The sequence below is a fragment of the Pygoscelis adeliae genome, unplaced genomic scaffold, assembly GCF_000699105.1.
Source record: "Pygoscelis adeliae isolate BGI_AS28 unplaced genomic scaffold, ASM69910v1 Scaffold45, whole genome shotgun sequence".
NCBI classification, from domain to species: Eukaryota; Metazoa; Chordata; class Aves; order Sphenisciformes; family Spheniscidae; genus Pygoscelis; species Pygoscelis adeliae.
Genome location: NW_008825114.1, coordinates 13,698,379 through 13,711,577, shown reverse-complemented (window position 1 = coordinate 13,711,577; position 13,199 = coordinate 13,698,379). Strand labels below are relative to the sequence as shown.

Below are 13,199 nucleotides of genomic sequence, written 5' to 3'. Positions count from 1 at the left end.
TAACATAATTATTTAAGGGCAAACAACACTGGATTTTCTAGAGAGAACAACGTATTGAAGTTAAACATGCTTTAGTGAAATCAATGCTTTCTGGCCTGCTTGTTTTTAATAGCTGAAAACAGCAGAAGAGTTTCTGAGGCTGCTGGATTTGTGTACTTGGTAGGTGATTGGCATTCCTTTAACGTGGTTTTGTGCCTGTGCTTTAAGCTGCATGGTGAACTAATCATTCTTCCTTTGAACAATATACTTGTTTTACCTCTGAAAATTTTTGAGCTAAACAGCTAGTCCCATAGATTTATCCAGTAGTTAAATTCCAGTGGAAGTTGTTACTGCTGATAACATGGACTACTTTCTCTATTTCTGACTGCTAGGAGGAAAATACCGACTATTTCATTCAAGTAACACTCGGAATGATGCACTGTCTTGCAGTGCTATGTTTTGTAATTTTTGCATGTTTTCAAGTGTACCAACTAATACGCTTACAGCGAAGAACAGGATATGAATGACTTCATGACAGGTTCCGATACACATTTTTTGAAGTGTAGTATTTTATTCCGTTACACAAGAGTAAATGAATTATCTTGTTCCTAGCTGATGTGGCGGTGCTGATCATCCCCATTTTCCACCTCTCATTTTTGCCACTCTGGAGATCCGTGGTTCTTGCTTTTCAGGGAATCTGTGTAAGGTGAGGTGGCTCTGTACTTCTCAGGTGCTCCTCTTAGGATGGCACAGCAGGCGAATGTGCAAGATGCACGTGTTTCTGCAATTCTTAGCTTTGTGTTGGAAATTTGAGCATATCTCTATGTGTATGTTTTAGCCTACTGCATCTTGACGAATTTGCTTTACAACAAAAATGGGTGGGGTGGTTCCTCCCCATGCCTTTGCTTTTTCTGTTGGCCTTACCTCAGCTGCACGTGGCCCCATGGGTGTCCACTGGAGCTGTGCTGCATGTGTCGGTTTGCTCCGTAGCTGAGGTTTCCTTAGGCGAGAAACTTGGGCCTGGGATGTCAGACCTGTGCAGCTATGCACACTTTTTTTGATTTGTTTTGGGTTTGGTTTTTGTGTGTGTGTGTCAGGAAGCCACGTTTTACTCTTAGGCTCCATATATATCTGGCCCCAAAATATAAACAAATTCACAAACTTTTCAAATGAACAAATAGATTTGAAACCTTCACCAGTCTGGCAGTATTGTCCACTCCCTGCTGGGAAAAGAGGAAGACGGGTTATATCTTAAATTGAATGGAACGAGGGGATTTTGCAGAGGGTGCATGTGCATACTTAGATGTAGGTGAGCTGTTGAAGGACTTAAGTGCTGGACATACAGTAGAATCAGCATTTCTGGTACCTGCTAACTGCTGGCATTACCTTCTTCCCCTGTGATTACAGTGTATGTCCACATGTAAACCCTTTGAGAGTTGCTACCACTTATTAATTTTTAAATACATCACAACCTGTGAATTGCATCCATAGGGAAGAACTTGGTTTATTTAAGAGCATGCACCTTGAGAGATTGTACAATATATTAATAGTAAATGTATCCATTTCAGATTGCATCCATGTTTGCTGTCTGTTTGATCTTCTGTGCTCTTTTTTGCTGGCTTTTGTCTGCAGGAGTGCAAAAAGAAAAAAAAGTTGATCTCACTTTACAAGAGAGCAATCTATTACAAACTGTGTCCAAGATTCCCAGTGGAGTTTGAGGATTCATTGAGCTAGGTGCTATTGCACTCGTTAAGACCAGATTTTATCATCTGATAGGGTGAATATGGCCTAATTCAAACAGAATTACAACTGTCCTTTGCCTCCGCTTTTCTGTTAAGATGGGCTGTTCTACAGAAACAACCCAAGGCTCAATAGCAACCAGTAGTACCCTTGGTATGGCTCATTCATTAAAGCAAGGTTATTTATTTTCTGTTAGGAGCAGAGAAAGCAGCTGAGGATCAAAGCAAACATCACTTAATACAATTTATCATTGAAATCAACAGTGTGTCTGCTAATTTTTATTTTATTTTTATTTTTTAGATTATCCTTAAAGTAATTTGGTTCAATCTGGTTGATTTATTTATTTACAAGCTTGGAACCAAAAAGTTAAAATAGCAGTATCAGAGGGAATAAGTTGAAACTACCCAAGTTTGGGGAGCAAAGTGCAAATTACTCCTGAAATAGTGAGACTAAGTTTATTATCTGACTAAATGAGATAACAAGGAATCTATCCTCTTTCTCTAGACCGGTGTTGTCTAATTAGCTTTTTGGGTGGAATATATGGTAAAAGGATGGCTGGTTTATTCTGTTTATTGGAGCTTTTCATTATATTGTTGGGAATATTCAAGACTTCCCCCTCAAGTCCATGTGAAGCTTTATGTATAAGCTAATAGTACGAGATGGCCTTTCTTCGTCCTTCAGATGGAAATATCTAGACAGTATGCCTTCCTTGCTGGGTGTAGTCCCTTCAGCTGAGAGCTGTTGTGTTATTGCAGTAAAAGTTTCATTGTGTGTGTAAAACAGCCATAGTGGAGGATGCAATATAACGTGTCTATTTTAATTTGCAGGTTTCCACACTGTTGTGGTCCTTTGGGTTTTTTTTTTTTTTTTCTTGAAATGGTAGGGCTAGGAAACAGCTGCCGAGGGATGAAGTCTCCACCTCTCCTCGTGGCTGCGCTCATGGCGTGCATCATTGTTTTGGGTTTCAATTACTGGATTGCAAGTTCTCGCAGCGTGGATCTGCAGGTAACTTTCCTATTGCTCTGCATATCATCTTGTACTTGTGTGTTTAATAAACATAGTGCACAACAAGAAGGATGCTTCCCCTGCATGTGGTGGGCCAGGAGCTTCAGCTTGTCGTAGGAATTTTCACAAATATTGCAATTGTTGCTTGTCAGTAGTGGGAGATGGAGGGAATGGAATGAATGCCTATTTGTAGGTGAGGGGGACCCAAAACTTGAAGACCTGCTTGTATGGTACTTGTTAGTTCTGCTCACACAAAGCGAACTTTGTGCTTTGTGAACTTACCTTGTGCTGTTTCAGTTTACAGATGTGGCAAATGCCATCCTCTTGTTTTTCTTCCTAAGTGTACATTGAGACTGGCTCTCCATTTTTAATCTGAATGGGCATCTGCAGTTTGCTCATATCCCTAGATTTTTTTTCTTACATGACCCATAAGGATGTATGCATGCTTTCCCACCAAGTACAAGGAAATCTAGCTTGTTCAGAAACAGTGTCTAAAAATCTGAATTTGTGTTTCTTAGAAACCTTCCCTAAAGAGGGCATGCAACTTACATGGAATAATTACCTTGTCTGCTATTTTTCTAGTGGTAGCTGTATTGTCTGTGATGGTTGAGCTTGGGTTTTAAACCTTTCTGGAGCATGTGTTCTGAAGTTGAGGAGTACGTGAATAAAGTTACTGATTTGTGACAATGTGTGGGTTCTTCGTTTTGTTTTTTGTTTGTTTGTTTGTTTTTAACAAGCAAACCTAAAAACTAACAACCTGATGATTAAACATGGCTGATGAGAGCTCCTCCCAAGTTTTTCCACGGAATTTGTATCCTCTTTGTAACTGAGCTGCACTTTAGTACTGAATTGACAGCTGTAGGAATTGAACTCCTGTTTCACCTCAGAGTGGGCACTATTCAGACAGGACACGTGTCTCTGGCCATGCGGTTAAGGGTATATCTTAGCTTACCCTTGGTGGAGGGTATGATGCCCTGTCTTCTGGGACTCTGGTCATCCCTTGTTTTCCCTTTAATCAGTGGCCTCAGGATGGTGGCTAGCAGCAGGTAGTGACTGTGTCAGTACTGCTGAAGCTTTGCTGCGCGGCCATGAGGCAGCTGATAGCGAGGAAAATAAGCTACCATACTAGCTTATTCTTGATCTCAATAACCTAGAGACATAAGGTCCTCTTTACTGTTACTGATTTACTATATAATCTTGTACCTTTCTCCCAAAGTTAGCTTGAAAGTTGTTTCACTTCTGCGTAGTCGTGCACTCTGAATGAAATAAAAGCATAGCCAAAGGCACGGATGGAGCTTCTAAAGCACTGTGTCAGCCTGTTCGTTTGTTGGCAAGACTTTGCAGCTATTATGACTGAAATGGAATAAGTGCTTTTCTTTGCTCCTCCAGCTAAACTGCAAGTGGTTCCCCCCCCACCCCCCCAGCCTTTTCCCCCTTGCCTCTTCTCCGTTCTCTCACTTTCTGTGGCAGAGAAGCAGAGTAGGCAGGCAGTAATACACAGCATACTGTGGTATAAGAAGATATTGTCCATTTTCTTGGAGTCTTGGAGATGCACAGTTTTTATTCTATTTTTTAATCCACATGGAATCCCCAGGTCTTTCTACCAGGGTAAATTCTGTTGGTATTCCCCCGCCCCCCACCTGTCTTTGTACCCTTCCTTGCTGCCGAAGGGCGATTTTAACCCAAAATGTTTAAAAACAATGTCCGGCAAAACTAAATTGGTACTTTAAAAAAAAAAAGGGGGGGGGGAGGAAAAAAGAAAGCTGTGGTAGCATCAGGCTTGATTTCTTACCTTATGTCTCTGTGTTTATGTGTGCAGTATGTGATGGTGTTGAATTTTCCTCTGATTGTCACTGCTTTTTGAGCAATCAAGAAGAACGATGATTTTCTGCTTATAAATGAGTTTTTCTCATATGTGTCTTTGTGTAACAGCTGTATGTCAGTTGTTTATGTGAAAGTTAGGCAGTGTTGTCCTCCTTCTATTCTTTCCCATGTCTTCCAGGAAAATGTATTGATTTGAGAGATGAGTTTTCCCTCTGAGTTAGTTTAGGATCAACACTGGGAAGTACAGTGATATTGGAATTGTCTAGATCAAATTTAAAAAATAATTTGACCTTGTACTTCAGAAAGATTGAAGACTGCAATCTTTTTTTATGGTGGGTTTTTTTGTGTGGGTGTTCTTTTTTTTTTTTTTAAGCTCAAGTGCTGAGGCAGCTTTACATTTCTCTTATCTTTAACTGAAATTTTGATAGTCTCTACAGAATATGCTGTACTGGTAATTTACATAAAACCGGGGGTTTTGTGTGTCTGTGTATGTGGCAGGTATCACTGGCTGACATAATACTTTGATGGCATTAGCATTGTTAGTTCTGTGAAATTTGGTACTCCTTGAATGTATCGGCGAGGAGTCCGGCAAGGGGGAAGCATTTCTATTTGCTTTGGCTAATTTGCTCTTCCTTAGGGTCGGATCATGGATCTGGAAGGTAAAGTCCGCAGGGCAGCAGCAGAGAGGGGAGCCGTGGAACTCAAAAAGAATGAATTCCAAGGGGAGCTAGAGAAGCAGCGAGAGCAGATTGACAAAATCCAGTCCTTGCACAGCTTTCAGATGGAAAATGCCAACAGAGTACATCAGGAAGAGAAGGTAAGGCCTTTTCTAGCCACAGCTTTCTGTGAGACTGGTTTACCAAGACACTCTGCAACAGAATAAGGTCGCTCAAATGTTCCAGCTGATGGGCATACAGTCAGTGTTGGTGTGGCAAAACGTTTAATTTATGTATCATTGTATAGTACTTAGAAAGTAGACATTGAATGGACATTATAGCATTCATTGTATAATATGTGAAATATTAGAAGCTGCAAGTAACAGCACTTCTGAAAAAAGCCTCTACCCCCTCTACAAATCATTGTTGCCAACCTTGGGTTGGCCTCTGGCTTTCTTGTATGCTAATGTTTTCAAACTTAAGGAAAAGAAGAAGCTGCACCAACAGATATATTTGTATTCCCAAATATATTTCTATACATTTCTAGGCATAAATGGTTGACGTTTATTTCTAAACGCATTACAAATTTTGTGGCACCTTGAACTTCTGCCTCCAAAACCCAGTAGCACTGGGACACATCATAAGGTTTGACTAGCCTTTCATAGCAGTGCTCTTGACAGTGCAGCATTGCTAGAGGGATGGAAGTCTTTTGTGAAGAGTGTGAACGTACCTGCTTAAATAGCAGTGTGTATGATTACTGTTGTGTAGTATCTTGCAAACTGTTTTGTTGTGTATTTTCCTCATGTTGCTGATAACCACCTCGGAAGTGGCTGTTAGCCATTAATACCACTTTTCTCACTGTTGCCAGAAGTATTTAGCTGAGAGTATTCATTCTGGGTTTAATGCTTCTCCTGTAGAGTCTTTTGACTGAAATTTATAGATCAGCTTTCCAGGACTATTACTTTCAGCAGACTGAACAGACACAGATGATGGTAATAGGTACTCTTCAGGTAAAGGGTTCACCATTAGGTGACGGTTCACTGCTCAAAACTTGCGGTGCATGAACAAAATATCACCAGCATAATCTTTGAAGGACATAGAGGAACAAAAATTGAATAAAAATGGAAGGTGGAATTGTTTAATTAACATGCACATCAGTGACATATATTTTTAATTTATTTCGAAATAATTTTTATCCAAGGTCTTCAAAGAAATAATGAACCAATTATTTTTACCTCTTTTGAGACAAATACGTTTCTTTGATAATTTCTCTCTTCTCTTTGGGTTCAGTCTTTGCGTATGCTTTAAAAAAGGTGAAGTATAGTTTGTCCTTTTTTTTTTTTTTAAATATATATATTTATTAAAAAGATACCCCAGGATAGTCAGACAGCATTCAAGTGAGTAATCAGTCTTGTTGTCACTTCTGCCTCCTAATAGTGGGTGTTGCTACTGAGTGCTGTGGGAATTGTTTAAATTTACCATCCTCGGGGAAGGTACCCTAGTTTACATTTTGGTGAAACCCATCATTCTGATTTGGCATCCTTCTGCATTCCAATTCTGTCCTGCAAGGAGTGAAAGCACATGCATGAGATTAAAAAAAAAAAAAAAAAAAAAGGGGTGTGTGTGGAAAAAAGGGCAAACAGAACTGAGTATTTGCTTAATTTACTCTACAGTCTTTTTTACAAGGGAAATACATTTTATGCTTCCTTTTCGTAAGTAGATTTTTCCTTTAGCCAGAAGTATTAAAAGTCACTGGAACTGGCATTGCTGGCCACAGAGTTTACAGCGCAGGCTGGTTACATGGGTGGATGCTGAGAGCTGGTGACAGGAAGCGCGGTGGATGAAATATTGCCTCTGCTAAGCATGGTGTGCAACCTTTCTGCTTCAAATTACTGTGGTACCAGACAAATGTAGCTGCCACCACACAATCCACCGTTCTTGTTGTGGTGATGTTTTTGAGTCTAGAGGGCATATAGGACCTGTCGTCCATTAAATCTGGCATCTGTGCCAGGAAGTGGCAGAACTGTTGTTGAACGTGGGGGTGAATGTGGTAGTCTGGGGAAGAGTCAAAGTGGCGTCTGGAAAAGGAAATCTTGCTTCTGAAGTCTCTTGGAGTTTCCTTCTGAAATCAGTGACAAGGATGAGGGAGACTAATGAATGCATTCACACCTGGAATTGCAAAAGGCCACACATGCATGGCTTGTAGAGAAATCGTGCAGCCACATGCTAAGATGATGTTATCACAGGGGTGATATGGCAAAAGTTACAAAGCAGCTTAGAATTAAACTGGGTTAGTTGTACTGTGGGGAGGTCACCGGTAGAGTTATGGACTGCTGGGAAAGGCATGCAGAGGAGAACAAGGAGGATAACCAAAGCTGTGCAGTAGTTTCTCTACAGCAATCCACAGTGTAGGTTACAGGCTGGACAACAGCCAGCTGAGGAGAGCCATCATGGGGATCTCCAGGATCCTGAATGGTGTGGAAAGTGCTTGTGGCTGGGAGAGACAAGGCGTGGTTGTTCTCCATCCACTGATCAGTGTCAAATGCAGTCAGCAAGTTGTAGTTCAGACTAGGCAGAAGTGTTCTCCACGCAATAGATGGTGAAGCTGCAAGTGTGTGACACCCATAATGCCCAGTTGCAGCAGGTCTGTGTGGATTAAAAAGCAGCTGGATAACCTGGGACGAACACCTGCCCCACCACCCAATACAAAGGTGTTCGTTCTGGCTCCAAGTGTTCCTCAGCCAGAAGGAGCTGCTGCTTGGAAAATACTGTGCTTTATGGCTGCCTTGGTGTTCCTTTGGCATCCAATGTTAGAGACAGGATGCTGGGCAAGGTGGATTTTGGGGCCGATCTAGTATAGCTGTTCCTTCCTCTTAAGTGCTTCTTCCTCCATCATCCTAAAATGCAGTTGTTCAGTAATGGAATAGTCTATGAAGCTTGCTGTTGAAAGCCCAGGAGCTGGTGCTGTAGGAAGCATTAGATAAAAGTGGTGCAATGGACTCCTTTCCAGTCTTCTGCTTTTTGTGACTGGAGGAGAGCATGTCTCAGGAGCCTGAAGTGGTAGGAAGAGCATGTATGTGCCTGAGCACTACTTCATGGCAAATTCAGAATTTGCTCTTGTGACACATGAGCAAATACCCTGCACAGATGTTTGTTTTCCAACTCTGCGATTTAAGAGTAGGGAGAGTTGTCTTACTGGGAACCTGTGTATTTGTCAAAAGATGCCATCAGCCAAGCTGGCATGGATTCATCCACTCTAATTTAGGAATGCCTCTGATATGACGGCAGGGAAGAGAGGGAAAGCTTAATTCTCCTCAGTAAGGACCTTGATCTGACGAAGCTGTCCAGGATCAGAGGTTATTTAACAATGGGATGTGGAGTATAAGAAAAGACTGTTTCTGATGCTTTTTTTTGTGTGTATGTATATCCATGTATAACTGTGTGTTGTATATTCACATGTGCATACATACATATTTGTATACACACACAGCCACGCACGTATCCTTGTTTTTTGGCTCCATGATTCCAGTGGAATCTGGGATTCCTGGGAGGCAAGCGATGAATTCACCCGTTCTGGTTATAGGAAACTTGGTCCTTGAACGGAACTTTATTTACGCCATGGGGATTAGCAGCGAGTATTACCTAGTCCAGGAAGGATGAATGTAAATCCAAAACCCGAGCCTCTCAACTCACTTTACAAGTAATACAAACTGTCTAACTAAGTAGACAGATCTTTGAGTGATAAACGGGATTTTGTTTAGTTCTTGTTGTTCTTAAAGAAGAATGAAAATACTTTCAGCTGATGTGTAGGAGTGAATGGTCTGTCTCAAACCCCCTCTTTTTCAGGGAGAAATTACGGTTCTTCTAGTTATAGAAGAAATCTGTATGGGAACAGACTTTTCTATACTTAGTTACCAAAAGCAACTCGCCAGTAACATCCGAGACCCATCTTAATTGCAGTTCGTCTCTGCTCACTGTGTCTTATTACTCTGATGATAAAATACAGAATAATTATGCCACTGATTTAGTTTCATACCAAACTAATACACCAATAATATACTTGCCACGTTTAAGTCATCGTCGGTGGCAGTGTGGTAACCACATTGAATTAAATCTGCCTTCTTTTCTAGTAGAACTCTCTCTGTGCTACTGAAAGGATGAGGGCGTAGAAGGTAGGAGGTAGTCAGAGCCTGAAATACCCTGTGGGCTCACCATTCACTGAGGCAATGTAATCCTGGGAAATTGCTGTTGTAATTATTCTCTTAGGTCTGAGTATATATAAAACACTTCTATCACCAGTCTGCTTTTAAAAAATCTGCTTGAATTTTTAAGGATTAATGTAGATTTAGCAAATGGTTTCTGGAAATCCATACAGAAATAGACTGAAGAGATCAAGAGAGCTTACACGGACTCCTAGCACAACAGATAAAGAATCAGGAGTGCAAAAGGGCTGTTTCTAATACATAAGCAATTTTCTAAAGAACAATATTCTGTATGGTGGTTATTCAGGACCCATAGCTTCTGGGATGTACACAGCCACGATAGTCTTTTTGGAGAGTCTATCATAAGAATGTGTGTAATCTCTCTTATTTTTAACGGCTAGAACATGCTTTTGAAGTTTGTAATTTTCTTTGGATTTATATAATTCTTCCCCAGCCCACATCTTGTTTTACTGAGGAGAGGGGCCAGGCTTTGTACGTTGTATGTGAAGCACGTCACTGTCCTGTTGCTCAGTGTCTTTTAACACTGGCCACAGCTGCTCTCGGATCCCCTCCCTCTGGGAAAATTTCAATTCCCAGCACAGCCTTCTGAGACAAAATACCTATCAGTATGCAGAGAGTCAGCTCTGCTCAAAAGGAATGACAGTGGACCGGGGGGGAGAGAGAAGAAATCCTGATGTGAAAAGATGCCTATGTGTGTTTTGGTTTTGTTTTTTAAACCAAACAATGTTACATCTTCTAGTTTCGAAAAGGCTTTAAGGAAAAGCAAGCACTGCCTCGCACCCTGCTCTACTTGTCATAGCACGATGTTACTAAATTAGCAAGAGAAATCAGTCTGCTTACTCATAACTGGTACAGCAGAAGTCTAGAAGAGTACCTCTGTTTAAAATATGTTTTTACATGGTGGAGAAAAAAAAACGATGGTCTGGAACTAGCTGAACTGTAGGCACCCAAAGAGTGGAAATTTAGAGTATGTGTAGCTTAAGAGTTAACTACTGGAACATTTCTACCTCTTCATAGCAAAATGAACGGACAAAAAGGAAAGCAGAAAGTACATTATATATACCTGTACAGCTTTTACATTAAGGTTCTCACATCATAGGATTCTGTTTTGTTTGCACTGCCTACTATTTGGGTTTTAATTAAAGACAACAATGTCATGTAAGTTCTGTAGCTGCACAGGGCTTATTTTCTCCAATCCACTCGCTGTTGCCCTGCACCTGTAAAATTAATTTCTTACTCATACGTGTCAACTTCCTCTCTCTTCTGCTGAGAGTGCAAGAAATTGTTAACTTTACAATTTTCATGGTTTCTGTAGTTTTGAGGGCTGAACTGCGCCATGTTGTGGTGCATGTGTCCTTCATCACAAAAAAAAGAGAGTCTAGATTGCTTTTAGCAGAGGATGTGAAACAAGATTGAGTCCCTGATCTTTACCAGGATCACTCTTTGGGAATAGAGCTGGGTTTTTGTTTTTGTTTTGGGTTTTTTTGTTTGCTTGTTTGGAGTTTTTTTCTCTTTATTGAGGATGGGGAAAAGTCTGTAATTTCTGAATGGAATTCAGTTCAGTGAGAAACAGGTTTAAATGAACAATATCTCCTCCATTTTGGGCTTGAAATTTGTTTTAGACTTGCTTTAATTGGTGCTCCTCCACTGAAGTATACATGAGAGTGCAGCACACAGACCAACGTAAAAGTGAAATATTTTCTTAGGGATCTTATTTATGAACTTTTTCCCCACTTACAGTAATATGCAGTTAGCCATTAATCTCATGTCCTAGAATGAAAAAGCCTTTTTGTGGCTAGTATAAATGGTTTCTTTACTCCTGAAGATTATTTCAAAGTGGTGAAGAAGAGTATAAAGAGAGAAAAGAATTGATGATGTGTGTTACTAGGAAAGTGTGTGTGTGTGCGCGCACGCGTGTGTGAGTAGGTGTGTTTGCAACAATAGAGAAGGGGGGTGGGAATTTCCAGATATAATTAAGAAATTAACAACACATAATCAAAATACGGCTTGTGCTGCGCTGCCAGCATGGTGGTGGGAAGCAGTAGGAGTGTGCAAGGCAGAACTGCTCCTTTTCTTTACGGTAAGGACTTAGGCCTGTTTGAATTAATCATGAAATGGGTGCCCTCCTTCTCCCTGATGGATTATAAATGCTTGTTTCTGCTGGTTTCTGCATGTATAAATCTTATGGTCCCAGCGTGCTTTGTTCACAGTTGCTTTTGTTCTTAGCAGCTGATTTACTGATGCTATGGCTCATCTTTTTCTCCTTGTGAGAGCTATGTTTGTGAATGCAAAGCCCCTTTTTTCTTAGGTTTTAGTTCTGAAACCAGTGTTTACTCACATCAAGTTCTTTGCCGTTTTATTCCTTTTTCCTGTTGCAATATCTCATGCTTTTATATACACCATCTACAGTCAGTGTTAGAAAGCACGTCCATCAGTTCAGTGTGCTTGGGTTAACTTGATTTATGATGGTAGCAAATGCCGAAGGAGTTATTGTAGTAATGCCTCCAAGGAATATGTTTATGGGGACTACTGTGTAAGGCATTAATCGATCAAATGCATGTACATAGTTAAGAGTGTGTGCTCAAAATATATGCTTTGAAATAATTTATCTCAAAGCTTCCTCACAGGTATTTCTGCGCTATGTTTTGGGTTTTTTTTAAACAATAACTTTAATTTTTGTGTTTCTTAAGTGCAGTATGACTTACGTAGACATGTTCTGTGGTGAGTAAAAAAAATAAATATATCTCTGGCGGTTGTCATTAAAAAATTTGCTGTCCAGCTGGAGCAAGATTTTTCCATCACTGCTGGTGGCAGTGTGGCTTTTGATTTTTGGTTTGTGAAAACCTGCTGTCCACAGCATTGACTCCAATCAGGAGGATGACTTTTCCTCTATGATAGTCACAAGGACTTCTGTGCAAGACATGTTTGCAAATATAGCAAACTGGTTCAATGTTGCACAGTTACTTTGTCAAAGAAGATCAGATTTTGATATGGTGATATAGTGAATTTCCAAAAGCTGGATTCTGACTCCTAGGGATCATAGGTATTGTTTTGTGGCTGAATGAGGTTTAAAATGTGAGTTTCTTCCTAGAGCTGAGTTTTGGCATGTGTTTGCTGAGTGCTTCCAGTTTGCTTTCTTGACCTGCATACCCCACCCCCCCCATCCCCAAAATAATGTCTGCCTAATTCACAGCCATGAGGTGAAGATTAGTTAACACTTGGATGACAGGAGGAGGAACGGGAAGCCTGACATTATTGATACAGTTGGATTGGAAGTTGGCAGTTGGGGCACTGCCCTGTAAATTATTAAACAGTATTTCCGGCTTAAGTTAAACAGCTAACTAGATTTTCGTGATTTTTTTTTTCCTGGACTCTTACCCACAAATTCAGGGAGGTAGGTGTGGCATTGCCAAAAGGAAGTTTTATATGCAATCCAGAAAGACCAAGGCACACTTTTTTTTTTTCCCCCCTGTTGTGATTTAAGGAGCCTTTTTCACATGGCAAATAATTTTATTCACTTCAGCTAATTACAGTTATTATTGTCCTAATGTACAGAACATTTAACACTTGTCTGTTTTACTGTCAAAGAAGTGGTCCGTCACTTGCAGAGGCGATCAGCTCCAGTGCCATCCCGTCCCGCAGCGGAGCGGCGGATGGATGGCGACGTACAGGGGGTTCCTGAGCCGGGGAACCCGCAGGGGAGCGCAGAGACCCGCTGGCAGCTCTCGCGAGGGCGGCTGACGAGGCGCGGGCAGGGCCAGGGGGCACGGGT

At 40.9% G+C, this 13,199-nt stretch overlaps 1 protein-coding gene across 4 annotated transcripts in view; it reads left to right on the top strand.

Annotated features, from left to right (window-relative positions):
- GOLM1 (golgi membrane protein 1) overlaps positions 1–13,199 on the top strand; it is a 38,745-nt gene that overhangs the window by 2,008 nt on the left and 23,538 nt on the right. Inside the window, exons 1-3 of one of the 4 annotated variants that reach the window (XM_009328125.1) lie at positions 89–159; positions 2,547–2,724; positions 5,186–5,365. In XM_009328125.1, the coding sequence (XP_009326400.1) occupies positions 2,596–2,724; positions 5,186–5,365 (309 nt within the window). In that variant the 5' untranslated portion in view covers positions 89–159; positions 2,547–2,595. Of the gene's footprint in view, positions 1–88; positions 160–627; positions 686–2,546; positions 2,725–5,185; positions 5,366–13,199 lie in introns of those variants that run through there. The other 3 variants (XM_009328124.1, XM_009328127.1, XM_009328126.1) reach the window with 3 other exon arrangements.